Here is a 27,052-nt window from a genome sequence, read left to right as displayed (position 1 = left end):
GTCTGAAAACACAAAGGTGTAAGTATGAAATACATATTAAATCTGGTCATGTGTGTTAAGCACAGCAGGAGCCACAATGCTGTTACACCTCTACTATGAAATGGGTATTAGAAAACAGTAGAAGTTTTTAATGGAGTTTACAGCCCATTAAATCAGACACAGCAAGAGGAAGACACCTCCTCCAACCCAGCATGTCACTTTATTACAGATTTCATTTCTTAGCAGAAAAGGGAGTTTACATATCTTTGAAACACTGATAAAACAAGGCAAACAGTGGTGGGGTCGCCTCCAGTCACCCTGGTGTGACAGGCTGACTGCTGCTCAGAGGACTCATTTGGGCATGAAGGAGCAGATAGGAATTTTTTGTACTAAACTGGAACATTCAGGGTTTCTTCATGAAGCTGTAGAGGTGGGGGACCAGGTAATCTCTGTAGTGGCCGTCGATGAAGCCTTTGCCGCTGTTGTGCACAAACCAGCACAGCACATCGGTGCCCAGCACACGGTCTGTCCTGTAGTCCTTCTGCACACCCCTGCAGGGAGAGGACACCCAAAGCAGGGTCACAACGTGGCAAGAAGACAAGGAGATATTGGGCATCCTGCTCAATATTGGTGCTGCTCTGCCAAAGCAGGGAGGTGTGTCTTCCGCAGGCAGGAAGCAGAAATAACCACAAAACACAATTAATTTTACAGTGACCTCAGGGGCCTTTCTGTGCAGGTTCCAGTCATGTTTTGAACCTGACAAAATCAGATGCTGAGCAGCTCTAAGGAGAGAGCTGATTTAGAAAGAGAGTAATGAAGCACATGATTCCTACCTGGTAACAGTGAACTTGTTGCCCTTCACTTCCATGATGGCTTGTGGTTTCTCTGGAGCTTGCCCTGGTGTTTGGTGGTGGATTGACACTTCTGGTTCAGATGCAAACTGACCTGATCAGGGAGAGTTTTAAAGCTGTTTGGGTGTCCTGACCTTTGAAGTTCCATGTCAGTTGCTGCCAGGCACTTTTGGAAAATCAAAGTAGCTCCAGCAGGCAAACCAATCCTGCATGGATCATGGGGCACTCTGTCTGTCACTAATTGGGAAAACAACCTCTGCTCCTCAAAAGGAGCTCTGCATGAGTCCAGGATTCAGGAGGTTGATTTTCCCTATGAACTGAGGCCTTGCTTTTGTATTCTACCACTGCCAGAAAGGGCTGTCATTTAGGGAAGAGCTGAATTACAGATGTTTGTGCAGAAATCTTCTCAGAAGGTTTGAGGGGTTTGTTTTGGTCTTTTTATTTTCAGCCTGCACCAGTTTAGCCAGGCAGTGAAAGCCCTGTTTCTGTGCCACCAAGTCTAGTCAGGTCTGTTTTGAAAACACCCTCCCCATCTGGAATAAGGAATAATCTCCTGGTCCCTGATGTTCCACAATGTCCTTGGGGCTTCCAGGACATTACAGGAGTTTCCCTATTCTCTTTTTCACTTATTTCCACACCTTTTCCACCAGGACATAGTCACCAACAAATTAATGGCATGAAGATATTCCAGGAGATGTTTAGGCTGGATATTAGGAAAAGGTTCTTCATCCAGGGAGTGGTTGGACACAGCAGCAGGCTCCCCAGGGAAATGGTCACAGCACCAAACCAGAGTTAAGGAGCATTTGGAAAATGCTCCCAGGAACATGGTGAGATTATTGGGAGTGTCCTGTGCAGGAGCTGGACTTGTTGTGGGTCCCTTCCAGCTCAGGATATTTTACAAGTTTATGATTCTATAAAATTCATGCAAAGATCTAGCAAAACCCCTTCCTAATGCCCCACCATTCCAACTATGCAGCCCCCAGCCCTTACCTATCAGCCCATGGGCTGCAGGAGAGAACTGGTTTTCAGGAGGAATGTAGATTCCCAGGAAATCAACATTAACTGGATGTTTCTTCCACACGCGGTGCAGCAAAACCATGAAGGACATCTCCTCCCCCACAGTGATGGTAACGTTGCTTTCTTTCTTCACAGATATGAGGAGCCTGGCAGAGAGGGACCAAAGGGCAGAGTCAGTTCACCTGCCCTCACAAAAGCTCTCAGCCCCTTGAGATGCTCTCGGGCATCCAGAAAAATCCCACTGGGATGGCAGATATGTCAGAGGATCCATTAAAACCCCTGAGCCTTGGGTGAGGTACCCAGAGGTCTGGCAGGACAGTGCCTAACAAACAGATGCTTCATCCCCATGTTGAGGCAACCAAATTTCCACCAAAAATTTAAGATCTTTCTACAGTGAATGGAGATTCTGGATGTGGTCCTGTTGCCTAAACAGTGCTGTAGTGTCCAGCATGGCTGATAGCTGTTAATCTGCAGGGGAAGCTCTCCTGGATGATGTGAATCACGGCATGGCAGGGACCCTCAGAGTATCTCAAACAGCATTAGGTGGGAACAGGTAAAAAAATTATCAACTCACTGTTTCCGAATGATGTGCCCTGTGTCAGCCCAGGTCAGTGTGATGGCGTACGAACCATCTTTCAGTGTTATCGTTTCCGTGGTTATCTCTACTTTCAGGCCTTTCTTTTTGAAATAAAACCCAATTTTGCCAAAGTATGTGTTAAGTTTCTTATTCTTTGCTTTCTTGGCCCCGACGAGCTGCCCATTGACCACAACTCCTGTGAAGAGCAGTGAAGGAAACATTGCCTCAGTCTTGGAGCGCTGCCTGAAGGCTTGGAGCTCTGATCTCAACAGGGAGCACCATATCAACAGAAACAGGAACCCTTCTGACCCCCTGTTTTTCTCATTTTTCCAGCCAAGAGAAGAGAATAATTTATTAAATTGCCTCCTGATGCTGCTGTTCAATGCCTTAGCACAATAATCTGGTGGGAATTGCTGTTAGATCTTGCTGGGAGTAGGAGCAAAACCCCTTCGGGTGTAGTGTAAGGGATGCATAGGACAAGATGAAATGGCCTCAGGTTGTGCCATGGGAGGTTTAGATTGGATATTAGAGAAAATTTCTTCACTGAAAGGGTGGTCATTGGAAGAGGCTGCCCAGGGCAATGCTGGAGTCACCATCCCTGAAGATGTTCAAAAAACTTGTGCATGTGACACTTGGGGACACGGTTTCGTGATGGGGTTGGGAGTGCTGGGTTAAAATTTGGACTTGATAATCTTTATGGTCTTTGCCAACCTCAACTGCTCTGTTATTCCATGATCTTGGCTCCTTTCCCAGTGTTTGGCCATCCTCACAGTGAAAGGATTTTTCCCAGCAGCTCTCTCCTATTCTGAGTTTCACCTCTTGCACCTTGTTTCTGTAGGCTCTTATCCCTTAGCTGTGCACCTTGGAGATGTGTGAGGTTTCACCTTCACCTTCTGATTACATGGTTGAGAACAGCAACAAGATCCACCATGGATCCACCATTTCTTTTCTTAAGCTTGACCAAACCCAGATGTTTCAGCCCCTCCCTCTCTGTCCTCTGTTCCAGCCCCAAAATCATCTTGATGGCTACCACTGAATTCAGTCCAGCCCAAACTGGACATGATACTCCAGATGTGGAGGGAAATAACTACTTCCCTCAGCCTGCTGGCCACACTCCTGCCAGCACACAGTCCCCCCCGTAGGCAATTCCCCTCCTCCCTCTGAAGACCTTTCAGACCTGAGAGAAGAAATTTGTGCTGTAAAATAAACCGAGTTTTACTCCCTTACCAGTGCCAGGATCAGAAATCAAGTTCAGGATCTTCCCAGGCTCTGAGTTGATATTGAAGCAGATGTTCCTTTGGCTCTTAGGTAGGTGTATGATGAAATGTGGGTCATTGTCCACTGAAACAGAAAAAAACCAAGTGTGAGAGGCAGGTCAGCACTAGAGGGGAGGGTCACAAAGTCTTTTCAGAAAGATTTTGAAGCACTTTTTGGGACTCCTCATAGTAGAATGAGGGCTCTTTCCACCCTAAGGTAGCTAAGAAAGTTCTCAGATGTTCCTCACAAAAGCCCCTCAGACACCACCTCCTCATACAGTTCCCTGGTTTAAGGGAAGGATGTGACATTCCTGGCTTGAGGGGAGCTGCCAAATGCAGTGGACCAAACTGATGCCAGGTAAAGACACATCCTGCCCACTAATCCTACTGAGGAATACAATCCAGGACTTGTTCTCACAGTATATTTAACACCCTGGCAGGATTGGGCCCCTCTGAAAGTCATATGTTCTTTAAAATTTGCCTCAAATGAGACAAACACCTGCACCCATCACTGAAGGCAGCTGCTTCCAGTCTTGTCTTGCAGTGCAAAACTCTGCCCAGCTCCTGCTGGGTTGGTGGTGGCTGACATTTCCCTGTGCTGAGAAGGAGTTTGAGAGCTCTTTGTGTGATCACTACATAAATACACTAATTGCACACAGAGTTATTGTAGTAACACCGTGTTTATGGGCAGTGATTCTCACAGCTGGCTTGCTCAAATAGGCACTGAACTGTGGCAGAGGCCCAAGAATTAACAGGATCCATCAGTCACAAGTGCACTCAGAGATTTTTATCTACCGCAGAACATTTATCTGCCATTTACAACAGCAGTAACTCTACAAGAGCTTTCATCTGTCATTTACAGTGGAGGTAACTCTGCTACTGCAGAGAAGCTGAAGTTAAGCTCAGCAAAGAGCCCCAGCCTCAGGAAAGCACACAGCAGCTCATGGGGTCACTTAGATACTTCAGATTCTCTTAGGATCCAAATAGTTTTATCCCTGTAGCTTACAGCTTATTTTTACAGGTTCATCTATTCAAGGCCAAAAATGCTCCATAATTTATAAAGAAAAAGCTTAGGCTGGAAGGGACCTTAAAGACCATCTTGATCCAACCCCCCTGCCAGGGGCAGGGACACCTTCCACTAGACCAGGTTGCTCAAATGCCCATCCAGCCAGGCCTGGAACACTTCTAGGGATGGTAGTGAGTCATTGGGCAATGAGTCTTGATGTGTCTGGTGTTCCTTTGCAGAGAAATGCTGTAGGTTTTACCTCTGTTGATGCTCAGGGAGGACACAGGTGGGCTCCTTTGCTCAGGCATGAAGCTGACTGGCACAGCTGTGACATTGGCCCAGGCTGGGATCCCCCTGTTGTTATTGGGTGCATTTGGAGTTAATCCCAGAGTACCTGTTAGATGACAGTCACAGTTAGGGTTCTGTAAGTGCTGACATCTCTAATAGTGTAATTTTTAGACTGCTGCAGTAGATCAAAGCCTGATGTTGTTGTACTAATGTAAAGCAGGTGCAACACCATTTACAACAGGTTTGTGTAATGATATAAGGCTGTATTTGCTCCAGTGTCTTCACCAATAAAATATGACTTGGCAGGGTAGATAGCTCACCATAACTTATTGGTGAAGAAATGGAGCCTGGCTTTTTATCTCTCATGCATGAGGGCAGCCCCCACTTTAGCAAAGCCTCCAATGTAAGGGCTGAAATCTTTTGCCAAGTCAAAACCTGAATTTTAAAAATTCAGCTTATGGTAAAAGCTTTGCTGACTTTGGTCCTGAGTTTGAGGTACATGAGAAAAGGCAGGACTCTTCCTGCATGCTCTGGGATGACCCACATGAATAAAGGCTGCAAAGAAGTGCAAGTATTTAATATAACAACTGTGATCAAGTTCCTTTGTACTAGAGCTTTTGCTGCCTTTGCCATGATGGAGACAGGAGAAAAGAACTTGTCCTCTCTCTCCCACTCAGTTCATAAAGCAACATGATCTTAAACAATCCATGAAACTTGGTTTGTTTTAATATGCTGGGCTGACATTCACGTCCGCTGACTCTGCCCTGAAGAGGAGTAAGAGGAAACAGGAGTTGGGGGACAGCAGCAGGACAGAAGATTGCACAGGTCAAATCTCTGTCAGCATCCTCTTTCTTGTGCCCCTAATTCAGACCAGAGACTGCTTTCACACAAGATGAGAGACACAGTAATGGTCAGAGTGAGACACTGACCTGGGCAGCAGCCCTTCCTGGGGTCTTTGGGCTGGTCTGCCAGCATTATCTCATCCTTTTCGGCGTTCTCTATCAGCATGGCTGTGAAGGGGGTGACAATGTGATGGTCCAGAGACATCTGCAGGATGGATTTGGTGATGTTCCTCTTCAAAGCTGCAGTGGGGGCTGCGTTTCTATGTGGAAACAGAAGCAGAACTCCTGGTTAGCAGCTGTACAGGGCAGCTGCCATGGCAGTTCCACCATGGAGGGGTCACAGAGCCAAGTGGTGTTGCAAGAAGGAAAGGCTGAAGGGATTAATCCTGAACTGCTCCATGGCTCTCACTCAGGCTCCATAGGGCAAATCTCCATCATTTCATTCCCTCAGCCCCACAGCCAGGACTGTTTGAGCACATTTCTCCCCACCTCTCTGCCATCATCTGGTTGACAGTCAGATAGGCCCACAGCTTCCTGGTGAAGTCAGGATCTGCGTATTTGTCCTTCTTCATGAATCCATCCAACTCTTCAACATCTCTCAGGGTTTCCATGACGAGCTCTGCATTTGCCTGTGGAGTCAGAGAGAGAGAAAGATAAGGGAGGGGAGCCAGGAGAACGGGGTGCTTTGAATTCGCCTCTTGTTTGGGATTATGGACCCACTCTGGCTCTGCCCTTAGTCACTTCTAGATCAGAAAGTCCCAGCAGCATTGGCCTGACTGCCATGGAGAGGGAAGATGTAGCAGGAGTGTCTTCTATTAAAGACACTTCTGTGACAGTGGATTAAAGCAGCTCAAGGAGCTGTTAACAGTAGCCCAAGAGGTGCTGCCACATGCCAAAAGAAGATGCTCTTGACAGAGCTCTGTAATTTTCCCCTCAGGCTTTTTCACATCCAAATCCACTGAAGAACAGAAACCAAATTCTACTTTCTACCACAGACCCTTGGACTGCACTGTGTTTTGGCAGGAAAGAATATTGAAAATGTTTGATTTTTTTCCAGCAACTAGCAAATGATAACTCCTAAGCCCTCTAAAAGTGCAGATAATTCCATTCCTCTTCAGAAAGAAAGATCTGGTTGTAATATTCCCATCCCACTCCACCTGGAAGAGCAGCCCTAAAAGGTCTCATCACACAAACAAGGGCTAAGACATGACATGCCATAGATCCACCAGCTTGAACTCCCTGACAGTCGGAAGTTCAGACATCAAAGGAGTTACCTTAGGGGATCACTCCTGCATCTCCACAAAGCATGAAGGAAAATCCATAGTTTTGTCTCCATTGAATCTTTTTAGTATATTGATTAGAAGGAAGTTCATCTGGCAGGCTGCAGGGCGCAGGGAGTGACTATTCCTGGCTGTGCTTGAAGCTATTGTGAAACACTATTGGAAAAATCTCCCCATGAGTTTTCCCATGTTCTCACCCATAACCCAAGCGGACAACACACTCTGCTGGCATTAACCTTCAGCAGGGAGACTGTACACAGGAGGGAATGGACCAGCCCAAATCCCTGGAGCAGGTATCCCAGGGACACCTTCACTTACTGCAGTCGCTGTGACGATGCTTTCTAAGTGCTGCAGGTTTTCCGTGTCGACCTTCCCAGCCACTACTATCTCCGAGCCACCAAAGTAGTTGTGGAAGCTGCTCTGGGTGACATCTGACACTGACTCCTGGGGGTAGTTGAACTGAATCTTCTTCAGGAGCGGGGTGGAGACCTGGTTGTAGAAATTCTGAGAGGGAAGGAGACAGAGAAGTGAGTTTGTTGTACATGAAGTGACCCTCTCGCACGTGCCACTCTTACTGAAAGGACAGCAGGTGACAAAACCTGGAGCCCTAATGAGCAAGGGGGAATTTCCTCATCTCACAGAATGCAGACTTCTTCATACTTGGACCTTAGCACACTTGTAAGGGGGTACAGCAAGAATATCTGGTCCAAGTCTTGTGAAAGTTAAAGGATGGTCAGAAATCCATGGGCTGTGCTCTTCCTAGACCTGAGCACAGTGTGGCCTCAATCCATTATCAGGTTGGTCAGCTCTGGGCTACTGTGTAAGACACCCAGATACTTCCCACATAATTCTTGTACAGGTGGTGAAATCAGGGAATAGTAACACTATAAGGATGTCAGAGTTTGATCAGCAGCAATTCCTGTTCACAGATTTAGAGCCAGAGCTAGAGTTGAAATTTTTCTTACATTGGCTAAAGTCCGGATTATCATTTAGCATTTATATCTAGGCTTTTTGTTAGTGATGAAATGGCCTAAAGTAACATCCAGGCCTTAATTTTAATTCATTTTTGTATACTTAAGGCTGTTTTATAGAATATTATTCCTACTCAGGGAAGTAAAGTATGTGTTATAGATATTAAAACTGTAACTAGGACCACTTAAACTGAAATGTGATTGATACCTTGCAGGATTCTCCAGAGGAAATGGTGGTTTTTGAGACCCTCTTGCTAGTGGAGTTACAGCTGTGAACAGAACAGGAGGGTTTCAGAGGGAATGAGGCAGAAACTCACCTTCATTTGGAGGGAAGTCTCCTGATTTCCAAAAATCCTCTGGGCCATGCCACGGTTGTCAGTTGCGATTCTCTGCAGGAAATCGTAATCGACATCAAACCCAATCCCGAGGCAGAAGAGAGAGAATTCATCCTTTATGCTCTGCTTCACGTTCTTCTGGATTGTTGTCAGCTTCAGCTCACCTTGGAGACACAGAAAGGGTGACACTCACCTGAGCAACAGAAAAGTCTCCATGGAGGTGAGCACATTCCTGCTCCCCTGTGTCTCTGGTTCCCTCTGGATATTAGGGAAATCTAGACAGCAAGCTCAATGCCAAATTTCCATTGCCTACAGCAACATTTGAGCTTCTTCTGGATAGAGATTAACTTGTTTTCACTGAAGACAATTCTTTTGGATGCTTTTTTTGGTGTCTGATGCATTTTCCTTGCATATCCAGGGCTCTTAATAACTTTCTTGGGGATTTGTAATTCTAGCGCATCTAGAGTTCTCCCAGAATTAGTGATTCAAGATCTCTGCAGATTAAGATACCTCCATGAAGACTTTATTTATACTTTCTCATACTTAAGATGTTCTCTGTCATCATTCAGACTGGGATTTTTTTCAGGCTTATTTTTAATGGCAGACTTTTTGAAGCGGACATCTTCAAGTCAGCAATTGCTCTGACCTGCACCAAACCCAATCCAAATTAATTTGCTTTCCACTCTTTTTTCCTGATTTTGATGTTATGTCTGTGACTGCATAGATCTGTGCGGGCTAAGGTCATGGGAAGAAGAAATTTTTGTAGAATTATAGAATCATAGACTCATAGAGTGGTTTGTGTTGAAAGAAACTTCAAAGATCATCCAGTTCCAATCCCCCTGACCTGGGCAGGGGCAATTTCCACTAGACCAGCTTGCACAAAAGCCCAATTTGTCCTACACGACTTGTGCACCTCTGTAAATTGCAAGAAATTCATAACCTGCATGACAAACTGCTCATCTTTTGAAAGCTTCTGTGCAAAGCCCCATGGCACTTCTAGCACTTGCCAAAAGGGCAGCACAAAGAATCAGAAGAAAGATGAATGGAATTTTTTTTAACTTCCTGCCAAATTATCTACTTGTTGCCTTTCTCAGGCTTACCCCACCAGCCTTTCTTCTCACCCAAAGCAGGATCCTTACCTACTGTTGGGTCTCCATCAGACACCAATACAATCATGGAGACTGAGTTAGGGTCCAACATGCCTAAACTTTTGGCTTCATTCAGGATGAAAGTGGCTCGGAGAAGAGCTTCATTGATATTTGTGCCTGTCAAAGACACAATGAAGAAAACAAGTTTGATTCTTGTTGAATCCAGATCAGTTCTAAGATTCTAGTGGAGTTAACACTGACAAGAGCTGAGATCAAGGCAGCAAAACCCCTCCTCTTTGATGTTTAGGTACACCCTTCTGGACTCTGGTTCCCTTTTTCACCCCAGGCTGTCATCCTCATGAGGCCCCTCCATTGCCCCTCACTAATTCCAGTGTGACCATTTATGGTGTTGGGAACTATTTGCTGTGGGGAGAATTACTGGGTTTGCAGGCAGGTGATTGAATGAGAGCATGGAAAAACTTCCTTTTCTGGCTATCAGCCCACTCCTTGAACAAGAAGAGGTGTATGTTTGCTGAGCTTATCTAAGGTTTGATTTGTGGCATAGAAGGGGCAGAGTAAGAAATCAGTATGAGAGGAACAGAAATCTGAAGGCTGAGCAGTCAGAAAATAGGTATTTTCTTTGTCAAGAAAGAAAAAATCAGCAGCTCCAGAGACAAGATAGTAAAGTGCTGCACTGAAACTGGCTTTGCTGGATGATATCTGGTCTCTAAGCTTATCTGTCAATTCTTTTGGGGTAACAAAGTCAGGCGCTCATATATCCAGCATGGTTTCCTATTCCCAGCCCACTGATGATTTTGGACACGTCTATAATTTCATGTTCATTCTAGTGAAAACTTCTGGAAATGAAAGTGCCACAGCACTAGAAGGCTCTGATGTTAGGGAGAGTCTCTCCACACTATTGATGTACAAATAACTGAACAACCAAACCAGAACTGCACTTCAGAGGGAGTGCCAGATTAAAATCATCATAAGCCTCTTCCAAAGACCTGTACAGCTAAAAAGGGCATCTGTCCTTGTTTATCAGGCAGAGAATGAAGGCACAAAAAAGATAAACAGTTTACCCACATGGCATTTAGTAGCTCATAGAATCAACAAACCGTTAAGGTTGGAAATGCCCTCTAAGGTCATCGAGTCCAGCCATTAACCCAGCCCACCACCAAACCATGTCCTTCAGCTGTTCTTCACAGGACTTGTGCTCCAGACCCTTTCCAGGCTCTCTTGCCCTTCTCTGGATTCACCCAAGCACCTCAATGCCTTTCTTGTCTAAAGGGGCCCAAAACTGAACACAGGACTCACTCGAGGTGCTGCCTCACCAGTGCCCAGCACAGCGGGAGGGTCACTGCCCTGGTCCTGCTGGCCACACAAGTGCTGATACAAGCCAGGACACCATTGACTTTCCTGGCCACCTGGGCACACTGCGGGCTCGTATTCAGCTGGCTGTGAACCAGGGGCAAGTGATTGTGATTCCTTGCTTGGGGAATATTTCATCTGCCTGCTCATCCAGGCCTATGAGATGGACTTGATCTTTCAAGGATATCTGGGATCTCCGAGGCAGGAGGTAAGATAGATTAAAGGCAGCTGTTCTGTGGTCTATGTTCTATCTGCCATAGAAGGAAATGTGCCCTACCACAATAAACTGCAATTCTTGCTCTTCTTTAGGCATGCTTTTTCTATCTTGAGACTCAGACTCCCTTTGCAGGAATACTCTGACGGTCTGAAGGCTCTCTGAGGTACCCATTCCCACGATACAGAACTTCTGTTAGCACCTTGCAATCAAAACCTCATACCCCCATTGGGATGGATTGTCTGGATGTACTTCTTAGCATCTTCCACCTGCGATGGGGTGGCTGAGACCAGATTATCTCTCCAGCACCGGACGTTGTGGTTGAAGTCGATCAGGGAGAACTGGTCAGCAGCACGCAGCTCACTCAGTATTGCCTTCATGGCCTCGATGGTCTGAGGAGAAATTTAAGAGAAGACAGGGTTATGCTTCCTGCTTATGAAAGCCTCTTCTTAGCTGGTGACCACAGGCAAATTGTCACCTCTGTGGAATAAGCACATGAGCACTGAAATCCAAATTAGCATCTGCTGTCCAAATCTCTCCTTTTTCTTTTTTGCACTTCTTGCATAATGTCGAACATTTCTCCAAAGAAACACAAAAAACTGCAGTTAGGAAGAGTAAAATCAGAAGATGTGTGACTTAAACAAGTGACAATTAGCCTGTATCCCAGTTTTGCAACACTGATTTCCCCAAGGAAGCAATCTGCCAAGCCTTACTATTGTGCTCTGAAGGAAATTCAAATATACCTGGACGATCCCCAGCTAATGTTTGTCTAGCCAGTTTTTAAAACCTTTCAGTGACACATGATATGCAATCTCCCAAACTCCTCACCCAGAACTACAGAGCTTTTCCTAATACACAACATAAATCTCTCCTGCTGCAAATCCATCTGATTCCATCTTATTCTACTCTGGCTGGGCAGGAATGTCAGTTGATGAGTTTCCCTTTCAGAACAGTTGTTTGCATATTTGGAGGCTGATTATCTTTCTTGAAGCATTTTCTCTTGCAGACTAAAATATCTTAATTTTAGCATTTTTTTACCCCTCTATGGCTTATGTTGTCTAAACAATCTGTAGTGGTCTTCAGAGGGCTGTCAACAATTCATCCACGTTTTGAAAGCAGGGATGGAGTATCCCCACTGAGACTTTCCCAGGATTCAGTATAGAACATTAGAGAAAAAGGGGGTCAGAGCCTTTGAAAAATATATTGTGATCTGTCAATTAAAATTTAAATTTAGAGTTAAAATCTGGTACCACCTCTTCCTTACAATATGGAAGAAGTGTTATAAACAAAGGGCAAAATCATTAAGTCTTTGATTCCAAATATTCTCCAAATTCAGTGGAGTAAAGTGTAAAGAACTAAGCTGGTAAATTTACATGCCAGTGTGCTACAGAATTGCATGGAAAAGCACATGAGGAAAGTTGGCAGGAGGTTCATTTTGCAACAGAGGTAAAACACTTACTTGTTTCATTTTCAGTCCCCACATTGAACCGCTGACATCTATAACAAATAAGATGTTTTTGGGCAGTGGATCAAGATTTTCCGGAGCAAAGAAATGAATAAAATACCCATTAAAAATCTGCAAAATAAAATAAAAGAATTGCAGTGAAGTGAGTGATAGAAAAGATTTCAGAAAACTCAAAACAACAACAGAGCAGAAAATTCTTATTTTCTTAATGAGACAATAATTTTTTCCTTATTGTCTTTTTCTCTTCTTTATTGGCCAATTCCAACTTTCAGCTCTGCACATCTGTGTAGCCTTACACCATTTTTACTCAATAAAAGCAGAGCCTGGTTCTCACACAACTTCCATGCACTAGCATAGGGAGGAATGAAAAATGCTTTAGAAAAGGACTCTTCTGCCTGTAATAATTCAACCTCATAACTCAGCTTCATGTTAACATAAAAATAGTAATGTTCTGGTTGTCTCCTTGTGATGTATTGGTACAACATCCAATGGCTCCATCCTCTGATTCTACATTAAATCACCAGAGTGCTGCCAGGTATAAAGACACTGGCTTTTGGACATGACAGGAATCTGCTCCTACTATATGTAAGCCCATGTCTTAGTCATAAATTAAATAAATCCATTCTGCCCACTTAAAATCCCTCTGTTCTTTCAATTGGATACAGAGCTTGTCCTCACGCTCATTCCCCTGAAGGATGAAGTTTAGCACAGTTTGCTGAAGGGCAGCAATTCCTGTATTCCCAGATCTCTGGTCCCAGCTGAGCAGACACACTTACTTCCAGTTCTCCCCCCGTGGTTTCTCTGTTCACATCGTACTGCACCACAAAATTTCCATCCACGGCCGTGGATGAGCACTTGGGGCATTTTCGCTGTTGAGCCATTGTTGGCTTGAAAGAAACATGAGCCTTGAAATGAGGAGAGATCATCAGTCAACCAGGGGTTGTGTGAGAGGGGGATGATTGGCACAAAGAGGGTCCACCTCTCCCTGAAATACCTGATTTCACTGAACAGTTTCCTGCTTTCGTTATTTGTGGAAAACAGACTTTGTCACTTCAGAAGAAAAGCAGCACTAAGGTTTGCCTGGATATGTTGATTTGGTAGTAGCAACTGTGACACAAATCACATGACCCATCTACAGCACCAAATCTTTCAACTAGAGCTGTGCAAACCTTTTCTATTAGGCAATATGTTGGCTTATTTAACATTTTCCTCATTGAAACTATCCATAATTTTATCAACATTTCTAATAGGTTTCTAATTGACTTTTTTCCCCCCCAAACAAAAGATTGGAATTTGTCTGTAGATTGAGTAGTAGGAAACATTTTCATTAGTCATGTGATTGATCATGCAGACTTTATGGCATTTTTTTTCTGTATTAACTGGATAACTTGAAATTTCCTGAGAAGTTAAGGCATAATATAGACACATACTACCTCTGAAATAATTTGCTATATTAGGAATGGGAGTGAATTTGAACACCAAGAAACAATACTGCCTGGCATATTATTTAGGAAATAGAGACAGACTTTTGCTGCATTTTTGCATGCTTCCATGTACAAAAAGTGCCAGGACTGCATAGAGTGAGTGTGAAAACTGAAGATTTGTGCTTTTTGCCGTCTGTGACTGGTTACCTTTTTCTCTCCCTTGGAGATGGTGGTGATTCCATCGAAATGATCTCCGAGTGAATTAGGAACGTGCACATAGCGAAGCCCCTGCGGCTCAATGATGCGGACATCCACCTAAAGGCAGGAAGGGAGGACATTCAGTGTGGAGAGCTGCCCCATCCCTGGAGTGTTCAAGGCCAGGTTGGACAGGGCTTGGAGCAACCTGGGATGGTGAGGAGCAAATGTGCCCTGTCTCCACTCGTAAACACAGCTGAGAATCTCCTGAATCATGTTTGACTCACGTCAGAACCACTTGGGCAAACAAGGTTTGACATTTTTATACTCTTGTGTAAACTTGACTTGACTGAAGGAAAACAAACAACACACTCCATTTATTTGGAACAGTGCTTTTCACAAAAACTCCCAACTTCATGAGGTAGCATCCTGTGAGATCTGATGGTCTCTGGCTGTCCCTCCACAACCATGATTTGTCTTAGAATCCCAGAGTGGTTTGGGTTGTAAGCAATCCTAAAGTTTATCCAGTTCCAAGTCCCCTGCCATGGGCAGAGACACCTCCCCAAAAACTGTGGGTGCTTTCTCAGCAAGGATTCACCTACACACTCCAGCTCTGCTTTACCTCCATGTGCTTGGCCAGGCGTCCTGGCTTCACAGAGATGACGTGCTCGTAGGAGCTCAGCTTCCTTCGGATCATTTCGTGGTAGTGAAGCTGGAACTGTATCCTCATTCCAGGGGGCACATTCACTTCTGTTTGGAAGTTTTCCATATCCAAGGCATTGCTCCTGAAAAGTCAGCTGTGGGGTTATTTTGAGAAAATACAAGGAGAGGAAAAAACTTCCTTGCACTTTGGTCTAGACTGAGGATTTTGCTGTGTGATTCTAAATGTGGCCTCTATCAGGGAGCTGCAGTTGTCTGTTAGCACAGGGTGTTTTAGCAAGCTGAAAGCAGAAACACAGTCTAAGTCCTTGATAATTAAATATCAGAGCTGCTGCAAGTAAGCATTTTCCTTCTCAGGATTTCCCCTCATCTATCTCCTCCTGGGATGGGTCATCTCAGTTCTCCTGTGAGTAAGTTCACTACAAAACCCAAATGCCAAAGTGTTTATACCTGACTATTCCAGCAGCTTTGCCTTTGGCTTTTGCTTGAGCGTACATTTTTCTGGCTTCAGATTTTTCCCGAATATGGCTGGTAAACGTGATACCATTGATATCCCTAGGAGACAGAAGCACAGTCAGTTTGCAAAAGAAACCACTTTACAATCGAGGACTGTTTCGTCAGTTTACATCAGCACAATCTAAGCTGGTGGGAAATGAAAGAACAAGGCTCTTGTTTAACCCCAAAGTAATGAAGTCTGATTTTCACTAGAGCTCTATCTTTTTCCCTACCTGCTTTTTTTTTTTCAAGTAGCCAGAACTCCTGTGCTCTGAGAAGGACCTGCTCTCCTCTGCCTCCTTCACACTTTCCCCATGCTTTGGGCAGGGAAGGCACTTACCAAAGTCATGGCTGGTTTGGAATATGGATCAGGACGTCTCCTGACCAGCAGGTTGGCTGCTGCCTCTCTGAATGGGTACTGAGCCAGGCCAGTTTCTGTTCAGTGAGGGCTCTAATTTGGGTCTCTCTCCCTTGATCTGGCAAGGTGGGGGCTTAGTCTATTTGAGACTTTTGTCCAGTTTTGTTGATATTGACCAATAGCTCAATAATTAGTGGAGAGGAAGACCTGGACAGACAGACTGACTGATGACATGAGCCTTTTTTCTTTGAGAAAGCCTGCAAAAATTACACCGAGCCTGGAAAAGAGTAAGAGCCTTTTGCTTTTACAAATACCTCCTTTCCAGCCCATTGAATGCTTCCAGAGGATGAGACTGATACCTGACCACTACTTACATGGTAAAGTTGTCAATGAAAGCTCCTTTGGGGACTTGCACGTCAAATACGATGGGCTGAGGCCTCTTTGCATTGTTCACCATCTTGGCTTGGATCATTGTGTTGGCCAGCCGAGATGTGATGGTGGATTGAACCTTGTAGCTGTAAAGACCTATCTTGTCATCATCCTCCACCTGCAATTGACAGAATTGCTCTATAAATCTAGGGCACTGCTGGAAAAGATGCCCTAGAGGAAAATAGCAATCATTTTTATAGTCTCAGTGCTACTTTTTAATTGCTGCTCCTTACAGTATGGCAGCTAGAGGGGACATGAGCTCAAGTTCAGGATATCTCCATATTTTACCTGGCAATTGTGGCAGGATATTCACGTGAATAAAGTTCATTATAACTTTTCAGCTGAAAGAGGGTATTTATTAAACTGGAATGTTTTCCTTGCTTTTCACCACACAACGAGCCCTTGGAATGACTCTGTGAGTGCAATCCAGCATGGAAAGCTACACAGTAATCCTGAACATCATATAATGAGGAGGAGAGAGCTCACATTTTCAATAACAGTCCTAAATAGAGGAGACTTGAAGCATTGGTTACTGACCTAGTGTTATAAATGGTTAAACCACAGCCGAGGGAAAACAGTGTTAAAGTGTTTTATTAAGACATTGTCTTTGTCTAATCACTTTTGATGCTTATTTCTTCATATTTACCATATCCTTCTCCCTCCAAGAGCAGATGTATCAACAGTATTGTGCAAACAGCTCTCTGTTTAAAGAAAATAGGTTAATACCCAACCAGCAGTAAAAACAAGGAACTGAACAAACAGAGGGATTGATTTCCAAAAAATGGTTAACTAGAAAATCACTTTGTTCAGTATTATTTACCACAGAGGAAGAAAAATACTCACCAGATCTCCAACGTAGCCCCAGTCAGATGTGCTCCTCTGGAAAAGAAGAATATGGAGGGGATATTTCAGCAAGGCTAAGAACACTGACTAGCTGTTTCAAGACAGGGATTAGTGTCTTAAAACTGTCTTCTAAGATCATGAATCATAGAATCATAGAGAATCACAGAACCATTAAGGCTGGAAAAGACCTCTAAGATCAAGTCCAGCCATCAACCCAACACTGCCAGCACTACCACAACACATCTACATGTTTTCTGAACACTTCCATCAATAGTGATTCCAGTACTTCCATGGGAAGCTTGTCTCAATTCTTGACAACCCTTTCAGTGAAGAATTGTTCCCTAATATCCAACCTAAACCTCCCCTGGCACAACTTGAGGCTGTTTTCGCTCGTCCTGTCTCTTGTTCTCTGGAAGGAGAGCCTGACCTCCACCTGACTGCACCCTCCTGTCAGGGAGTTGTGGGGACCCAGAAGATACCCCCTGAGCCTCCTTTTCCCCAGGCTGGGCCCCCCCAGCTCCCTCAGCTGCTCCTCATCAGACTTGTGTTCCAGACCCTTGCTAGGTCTGCCCTTCTCTGGACATGAATGAGAATTGGTTTGAGTTCCCAGACTAAGTGTGAATATTCCTTTTGTCTTATTTTATGTATTTCTACATGGGATGTTGAAGCATGTGATCTTCCAGCTGTGCCTCAGAGCCTATCATAAACAGGACAGCTTTCTTCCTCTGTCTTTTATTTTTTTTAGAAGAAAACATTCTCTTCTAGAAAAACATTCTTCCTGACTGCAAACCACGCTGGCAGAAAGTCATCCTCAGACATCCTTGTTTTTAACAGGAAAGTTCTCTCTTTTTTTATGAAAAGTGGAAAAACCTCAAACCCCAGACTTCTTTAGCTCACTTGGTTGTCATTTATATTAGAGAATATTTATTTATGTACTATGTGCAATATCTATGAATTTAAAAATCCATTGTGTAATCGATATTACATTTACATTCTTGTGCCTATGGAAGTTAGTTATGTGTGCATTACTTCCATGAAATTGCTCATTAATGATTGTCGTTTCCCCCGGCCTTATGAATTGTTCTATTTGGAAATTTCTATGGCGAGGTGCTGACATCTTGTGGCCATTTGAATAATTCAGTTTCATTCCCTAAAAAAATCCCCTTCACGTATGGAATATTTCTATTAATCCCCTGAAAGGGAATTTGGCTCACCTAGATGCAATTGTTTAATGGCGAGATCTACATTCATATTATCATCACAACTAGGCCAGTTCAGCTCTCCAGGGTCAAGAGGGCCCAAAACCACAGAAGATGCCCATGAAAACACCTTTAATCCCATGATGCACACAAAGGTTGCTCTGCAGTTGTTAACTTCATTTGAAACTAATTAATATATTGTTCTAGGGAAATCTTGTGCCGTGTAAGAGAGGATGATGATGTCACAACAAGTGCATTTTAAAGACATGGTTTCAAGGACCCTTTAAAGGCAGATGGAGACACTGCAAGATTTTTGCCTGCCTGAGAACAAATGCAGGTTTTTTTTTCTAGCTCTAAAGGCTCTACCTGAACCATTCTGCCTGGGATTTCAAGGTCTTGAAGTTTATGGCTCTCTAGAGACCCTCTGCAAAACTTGATGGACTGATCTTGTCTCAGTCCATCCTGACACCCCACAAACTTTACTGTACAGTGCACTGTACCTTCACACCTGACAAAGAAACAGACCATGAAGAATGATTGTTGGCCCCACACATACTCTTGGCACGGGGAACATCACCAGCTTGAATACAAATTAAAATTAGACCAACATTAACTGAAAGAAATTTAATTTTAGAAAGATGAAGACCAAGACCTTAGCACAGAGAGGTTATTTTTTTATGGGGGTACTTTTCTGGTTCTCAGCTTAGGGCTCCTGACCCACTTTAGGAATGGTGGTTAAAGCTTTCAGGATGCCCAGGTTTTCTTCCAGATTGTTCTTGGGAGAAGGGGGAGGTGCTGATGGAGAGGGAGATTATCACTGGCACTCATAGAGACTTCCATGGCTTTTGTTAGAAATCAGACATGGGGTGGGCCAGCCATACCCCTGGGAACTCAGGGGTTGACGAGGGCAGCCAACAGGTCAGGAGAACAGAGCTGTACCTTTATCTTCAGGTACCTGAACCCCAGAATCATAGAAACACAGAACTGCAGAATGGTTTGGGTTGGAAGGGACCCTAAATATCCTCTAATTCCACTTCCCTTGCTGTGGGCAGGGACACTTTCCACTGGATCAGGTTGCTCCAAGCCCCATCCAACCCGGCCTTGAAGATCCTCCATTCAGGTCTGAGTGCTGATGTGATTATTGACAACAGGGACTTCTGTGGCACATGAGGTGCCTGCTATTTCCAGCATGAGGATTCATGGCTGCTCCTTGCTCTTAAACCACATCCAGAGCTGTTGATCACTGCACAAAACAGGATCTTGAGCTATATCTCAAATTGCTAATTAGAATGAAGACAACATGTGCCTCAGGAACTGTTTAAGGACAGATGCTGGGCTCTGTCTTCACATACTGAGATGCATCTTCTCCTGACACGTGTGCAGGCTGTGGATATTTAACCCTTCACAGTGATTTTTGTTCAAATCACTGTGCATGGACATTGTGGCTATTTAGTAAAATAAGGAGAGCAGAATCACAGATGTTCTGCATTTGACATAAATTTCTTTTCTACTGGGGCACAAAAAATGTTGAAAAGCAGATACCCAACATGAGAAACTAGATAGAAGATGTGACCTGCAAGTGTTCAAGGCCAGATTGGACAGGGCTTGGAGCAACTTGGTCTACTGGAAGGTGTCCCTGACCATAGCAGGGGGTTGGAATTAGGTGATCTTTCAGGGCCCTTCCAACCTAAACCATTCCATGTTTCTGTGATTCTGTGATCTACCTGGAATGCCCTTCCAGGTCTTTGAGGTGCTGTTCCCTCATAATTCACCTGTTTTCCTGTCATTTCCTAAGCAGTTTTAAACACACTCCAAATCCATTGCAGCCTCTTCACCCTCCTTTCAGGGGATCCTCACTGTGAGATGCAAGAAGAGAAATTTCAGACCTAAGAATTGGTAAGAGATTGTCTTGATAGTGCTGAAGATGAATCCTTGTCTGTTTGGTTACATTTATATGCTGGGAGAGTCTCCAACCAGCTGATTTAGGAAGAAATTCTTCACTGTGAGGGTGGTGAGGCCCTGGCACAGGATGTGCAGAGAAGTTGTGGCTGCCCCATCTCTGGAAGTGTTCAAGGCCAGGTCAGGTGGGGCTTGGAGCAACCTGGTCTAGTGGAAGGTGTGGAAGGTGTTCCTGCCCATGTCAGGGGAGTTGGAACAAGATGGTCTTTAAGGTCCCTTCCAACCAAAATCATTCCATGATTCTATCATTCCACCCTATCTCATTCCATATATCCTTCCCGTGCTGCTTCCCTTGAAGGGCAAACCAGGCAGGCAGAACAGTAAGGAAAAAGGTGTGATCTCACCCACCTCTGGACAGTCAGAGATCAGGACCCAGATCTGGGGATGCTATTGCAGAACATCCCACCTCACAGGGTGCATCACAAGTCTAGACACATTATCTATCTCCAAAACAGAGATAACACCTGTGCACCACCATATAGAGGTTCACAAGGTCAGCTGCATTCCAGCCCATGGAACACTCTGCTGCTGTGGTCACGAGGACCATTCACATACCTGAGGCACAGCATTTTGGGAATTACTCAGGAGCAAAATAGCAGAACACCTTATCTGCACCTAGAAAACCATCTTCTGTATTTAGAGGCAATCAATAGGGCCTGCAAGGAGCTCTGTTGCCTTGTTGCCAATGAACTGGTGAGCTCTTTGCAGAAAAGCATAGTGCTGAAAAAATAATTTGGGAAACAGTCTTCCTTTAGCAATGAACAGTAAATAACTCTGTGCCTGCTGCTGGCCAGGAGCTGCTGTCTCAAGATGATTTGCACAGTTCAGTTTAATCTCATTGGTTATACTTTACTGTGACTCAGCTAATGTAAGAGCAGCTGAGATGTTAGTTCTACTGGTTTGCATTTGATACCTATTCATTTGATAGGTAAAGGATGGGAAATAATGTATGGGAATGAGCAATAACTGGTATAATGAAACCAGTGGTAGAATTGCAAATTACTGCATGCATATGTCTGTGGCTGTATGTATCCAGAAATTTTGGGAACAAAGGCAACATAACATATATGGCACTGATACAGACACATTGGAAAGAAATGATGCCGTGAAGAAGTGCAACAATGGGGGGATTTCATAATCATGCTTAGATCATGATTAAATTATTTGAATACTGGACTGGCACATGTGAGGGGGCTTGATTCATTCTCATGCTAAAATCTGCCATTTTCTTCCACTGTTATGCAGGTTTTAGGTATCAATAAGTTCCATCCAAAGCCTTAGGATAAAAAAAAAATCTGGTTTGCCTGTGTGTAATTTGAAAATTCTGGGAAATCCAACATTACTCAAGAGGATCTTTCATTTTCACTACATTGAACAAGCTCAAGAAAAGCAGCACCAGAGCTTGGTGGAGGACGAGGTCCACTCTGATCATCATTTCTTTCATGCAGTGTAATGAAAAATTAACACATTCAAACAACCGATTTCATGAGTATTATCATTAATTGCTACTGTGTAAAACACAGAAAACTCTTGCAATGCTGCTCTAAATGTTTCTGTTTCCCAACCCAACAGACTAAAATAACCAGTGTGCTGGAAACAAATTTTCTTCCCAGGTCTCAGATGCCACCAGCTCATCACTGAGTGACCAGAGTTAAACATGAATGAATGGACTGAAAGTTTTCAGCCTACACTTGTCAGTGTCTGAAGTCCTTTTCCATTTTCTCATGGAAAAGCCTGACCAGCATCAATGGGACTTTCCCCACACATGAAGTTAGACAAGCATCTCCATTGTTTATCACCCCAGGAGCACAGATGCAGAACAAAGCCTTGTTGTGCTTAAGGGAGAGCAGAGCTTAAGAGGTCCCAACCAGAGATATGGAAGTCTCAATGCCTTTAAAGACCAGCTGGGCCCACCTGACTGCACACTCACAACCCTGGACATGGAACAAGACACCTGGAGAGAGCTCCCAGGCATTCTGGCTTCCCTCCTCTTTGAAGCATTTCTGGGTACTGTACCTGGTACCTGCCATTTCTCGCCTTGGAGCTTGAGGGAAATCCATCAATTTCTAGATCAATCAGGTTTTCCACTTCCTAGAGGGGAGAGAAGAAGAAAGAAAGAGTTGCTGCTGCATTACTGTTTGATTTATAATTTGATTTATTATTGATTAGCACTGTACAAGAGAGTTCTAAAAGGAATTTATCTCCCCTGGATGCAAATGGGGAGAAAAAGCACGAACCATCTCAGCCCAAAATTCCCACACATTCAGTTTCCCTCAGTGGCCAACCAGTTCTATAAACTCCTATAAGATCATGACCTTTACCATCATTTTACAGCCTTTCCTTCTGAAACAAGGAGTAATATTTAACATGAAATGACCACAAAGAGCAAGAGGCAGATGATTATCATCAGGACGGGTCTAGCCATGGAAACTTCAGCATTTCAGACACTGATCTCACTCAAAGCAGCAAGTTCAGAGAATTTCTGCTTAGACCAGTAGAAACAGTCTCTGGTTTTATACCAATCTACCTGACAACTACATTTTTGCCACTGGCAGCAAAAGAACATCAGGTCTTTTCCAAGGGCAAAGCTGCACTGATTCATTTAGAAGTGTGGGTCACACCACAGCAATACTTAATTAAATTTTGTTATGAGTTTTACTTATGCAAATAAAGAAGTTTAAGTGCATGAGTTCCTTTGCAACTTATGTGATAGCATACATACAAAGGCTTGCATAAAATGAATTTAAATTGTTTAAGCACACTGATGTTAAATTGATAAGGCATCTACAATTAGAAAGAATCACAGGTCTGGAATATTTTTCCTGGGAATTACAAACCTGGTTTTAAAATCTCATTGAGTCAAGAAAATGGCTGTAAAAATAAAGAAAAATAGGATATCCCAGCTCACTGAAGATTTTTATTAGTTCTGCAAAGGAAAAGAAAGCCTCATATCATCCCTGCTGACTTCACAGAAATATTTCAAAACTACAACGTGGAAATGGGTGTAGACACCAATCTAAGTTCACCTGACCCTGGGGGTTTAAATTTAGATTCAGTTTCAGAGTCAAAGCTGTAACTATACTTCTTTTCATCATTGTATTATCCCAAGAAATTAGAGTCTCTTATAAATTATCTCATCCCTCTGCTGAGGAACGTAAAGTCAATAGGATATTCACTCCATATTTGAATTCCTGTTAACAATAACCCAATTCCATGCAAAGATTTTCTGAAGTTCATAGTGTTCCACACAGGAGACTCCATCCACGAAGATGTCTAGGTGTCCTGTTTCTGCTTATTCCATGGAAACAGGGTATAAAATGTGCTGAAGATCTGAGTGTAGAAGCCCACTTGAATGTTTAAAGGCTAAAACCACACCAGAAAAGGCAACACTAAAGCCAAAACATGAAACCAGCTTGAAAAGAAAATTGGCATTACTCTCATACTATCCCAACTTCAGTAATATTAAAAAAAACAACACTACAAATGACATTATCAGAATATCTACAGTTAAAAGTAGAAGAGAACTCTGAAGCAGTGACCCAGTTCTGCTCCCACTGCAGCTTCTGTGTGGACTTCAGCAAGCAAGGGAGCCCTGGGCCCTGCCTCCAAATACTCACATCTGGGATGTCGTCGATAACAAGATCAAAGCCTCCGACTCCACAAATGAGGAACAAAACCAGGAAGCTGCTCAGATACTTCATTTTCTTCCCACTTGTTTCCTCCTAAGAACAGCCTGCACAGGTACAGACACAAGTTCTTCCCTTCTCTGAGACAAGTTCAAGGAAACAGCCCAGGTTTATGCAGCATTTTGAGCAAAGTTCTGAAACGCTGACTTTGTTTAGGCCGTAGGTAAATATTTGCCTTGCAACGCAAGTCTGAGCTGTGGTGCCTGAGCAAGGGTTATCCAAATAGTGTCTTCACTCACCTCTGCCCCCAATAACAGCCCTGGCTTGGATAGGGTCACTCCTTGCTTTTGTAGCTTCCCGTGATGTTTGACTAATTTCCTGCTAGGCACAGAGCTTGCAGTATCCAAAAACTTCAAAAGATCTCAGCAAGAACTCACTCCCAGTTTGTCTGTTTATAGTAAACGAGGTGAAGTTTGGTTCTCAGCACGATGGAGGCAGCAGTGTTGGGCTTCTCCAAGGGCCCTCCCACCAAGCCAACCCACAGGGGCTGGAAGAGACCTTGGGGTTGGATCCTGACCCACACAAATACCCTTTTCTCTGTTCTGCTGGGAAAGGATCATAGCTGCTGGTGGAAGAGTTCTAATTTTCCAAAATTAGTCCCATGAGAACATCTGTTGATATTTTCAGGTGCATGTTCTATGGATCTTGGGTGCTTTTGAAACAGGTTTTTGGCCTCCCTAGTTCTTTGGGTACTTAAGGTGATGAGATAAAGTAAGACAGCAAAGCAAAAGGGGAGAAGAAGCGAGGAAGACACCTTTTGGCAAAAGTTGCTGGAGTATCCTTTCCACTCTTCCACAAAGAAAGGATTTTTTGAGACATCTGAGCAGCTTCAATGCAAATGACAGAATTACTATGTGAACTCTGGGACAAAACAGCAGATAAAATTATATATTATATTATGTCATATTAGATTAGATTATATCCCATTACAGTACATTACAGGACACTACATTTTCTTGTATATTATATTGTATTATATGATATTCACTATGTAATACTAAAAATACTCTGCTATCTTCCCCTATGTTATGTTTCACTTTGATGTTTCAGTAAAAGATTTCTGTGGCACAAGTCCACTGTTACTCATCCTTTCCCCATCCTTTCCACAGATTGTTTCTCAGTCTGAGCCCTGAACTTACATCCAGAAGTTCACAAGGAATGCCAGCAGAATAGTGGCCTTTCAGCTCTCTGCTAGGTAAGAGAGGTGGGAAAAGTGATGTGTTTGGAGGAGGGGAGTGTACAGGAGGAGAATAGAGAGGATGGGAGCAGGGTTTTTTTCAATAATCATAGAATTGTTTAGGTTGGAACAGACCTTCAAGGCCATCTAGTCCAACCATTAACCCAGCACTGCCAAGAGGTCCTCAAGTTCCACATCCATGTGTTTTTTGAATACTTCCAGGGATGGTGATTCCACCACTGCCCTGAGCAGCCTGCTCCAGTGCTTAACACCACTTTTGGTGAAGAAATTTTCCCTAATGTACAACCTAGATCTCCCCTGGTGCAACTGGAAGCCATTTCCTCTCATCCTATTGCTGGTTACCCGGGAGCAGAGATTGACCCTCGCCTGGCTGCACCCTCCTGTCAGGGTTGTAGAGAGTGACAACTTCACCTCTGAGCCTCCTTTTCTCCAGGCTGAGCCCCCCCAGCTCCCTTATGGTGCTCCACACCCTTCCCCTGCTCTGTTCCCTTCTCTTGGACACGCTCCAGAGCATCAATTTCCTTCTTGAGTGAGGGGCCCAAAACAGAACGCAGCATTCAAGCTGTGGCCTCACCACTGACAGTTCAGGGGGATGGTCACTGCCCTGTCCTGATTCCATTATTTGATACAATCTGGCAGTATTTAAGCTAATGACCTCATAGTTATCTTGGGAAAACCCTGCATAGGTGGGATCACACCTACGGCTCTGACAGGGCTTTTCCAGGGCTGCAAGAGCAGCAGGACAGGGCAGCCAGTCTTTGCTGTGTTGATGGCACCTACTTTGCTCGAATTTTGTGTATAAACTGATTTTTGTTCACACACGTGCCCCTAGTTCAGGGCAACAAGTCCTTTCTCATCAGAAACTTAAAGCTGTTCAGGAGTTATCTGTGCCCCTGGACCAGGAAGCAAATCACTGCTGCTCTGAAGAGATTAAAAAGTCCCTTTAGAACAAAAATCATTTTAAAGAACAAGTTTGTAACCCCTTATTTCAGTCCTCTCACAACCACTAAATGTGCCTTATTTTTTTTGGTAAAAGTATCAAGATTGGGAAATTAGTGTGACCACTAGATGGCACAAACTGCTCAAATATACAGTTCAAAAGAGCCCCAAAAGCTGAAACCTCTCAAGAAGCTGCAGACAATACGCGAGAGGAACAAGTGCTGAGCATGCCCAGAGCCCTACCATCAATTTAGGTGAACCTTCCCAGAGTTTCATGAGGAGGACAGGATCTCATCAGGATGTTTTGTACTTTGTGTCCATTGGGTTGTTCCTTGAGTTGTCCTCTCATGGCTGGGATCCCTCTGGAAGGAAGTTTTCATGCTCTGTCCACCCTGAACCACTTGGGATTAGTGCTGTGCAGAGCCTGTCCCTAGGAATAATTAAATTGTGTTAGTTTGGCTTCCACCCGGGGAGAAATGTCTCAATTTCTGTGTCTGATGAGATAGCCAGCTTCCCCTTCCCATATTGAATTTCATATTTGGAAATTTCCAGTGATGCAGGTGAGAACAGGGTGTACCTGCAAGACAACAGACTTGGTGTGACTGCCCTGACATTAATCCCATCACTCACCAGCCATTCTGGGAAATGATATATAAACATCCAGCAGTCCCCCGGCCACAGTCAGACATGCCCAGCACCAAGGCCCTTTGGCAGAGACTTCAGGTGATATTCATCAGAATAATACCAGATTTGGGGGTTTTGAAATGCTCTGCTGGGCCATGGTGCACACAGATAATGGCAACAGGGGGGTCAGCAGCCACTGGGACCCCAGAAAATACCTTTCTACTTTCTCTGCCCTCATGGAACCGTACCAGGGGTGCTGCATCCAGGTTTGGAGTCCTCACCACGACAAAAATGTGGACCTGTTGGAGCAAGTCCGGAGGAGGTCACAAAGATGCTCTGAGGGCTGGAGTGCCTCTGCTATGGAGGCAGGCTGGGAGAGCTGGGGCAGCCTGGAGAAGAAAATGCTCTGGAGACACCTTGTTGCAGCCTTTAAGTACTTACAGGAAGCTTATAAAAAAGAGGGAGACTGACCTTTTACCTGGGCATTTAGTGACAGGACAAGG

At 44.1% G+C, this 27,052-nt stretch overlaps 1 protein-coding gene across 1 annotated transcript; it reads right to left on the bottom strand.

Moving 5' to 3' along the window:
• Positions 1-180: 180 nt before the first annotated feature.
• On the bottom strand, positions 181-23,931 carry ITIH2 (inter-alpha-trypsin inhibitor heavy chain 2). The gene is made up of 21 exons (XM_069034577.1): positions 23,720-23,931; positions 22,119-22,193; positions 16,945-16,980; positions 16,047-16,219; positions 15,270-15,374; positions 14,782-14,944; positions 14,172-14,279; positions 13,317-13,445; positions 12,535-12,651; positions 11,299-11,467; positions 9,542-9,667; positions 8,385-8,566; positions 7,415-7,600; positions 6,306-6,445; positions 5,904-6,076; positions 4,946-5,080; positions 3,652-3,765; positions 2,422-2,620; positions 1,821-1,993; positions 813-924; positions 181-530 (listed from the first exon to the last, which is right to left on the bottom strand). The coding sequence occupies exons 1-21, from the start codon at positions 23,801-23,803 to the stop codon at positions 383-385; spliced, it is 2,847 nt and encodes a 948-aa protein (XP_068890678.1). The 5' UTR covers positions 23,804-23,931; the 3' UTR covers positions 181-382.
• Between the last annotated feature and the right edge of the window lie 3,121 nt (positions 23,932-27,052).

Source organism: Aphelocoma coerulescens, chromosome 1A, assembly GCF_041296385.1.
Source record: "Aphelocoma coerulescens isolate FSJ_1873_10779 chromosome 1A, UR_Acoe_1.0, whole genome shotgun sequence".
Taxonomy (NCBI): domain Eukaryota; kingdom Metazoa; phylum Chordata; class Aves; order Passeriformes; family Corvidae; genus Aphelocoma; species Aphelocoma coerulescens.
The sequence above is the reverse complement of the archived record's forward strand: the minus strand, read 5'-3'. Positions and strand labels throughout refer to the sequence as shown.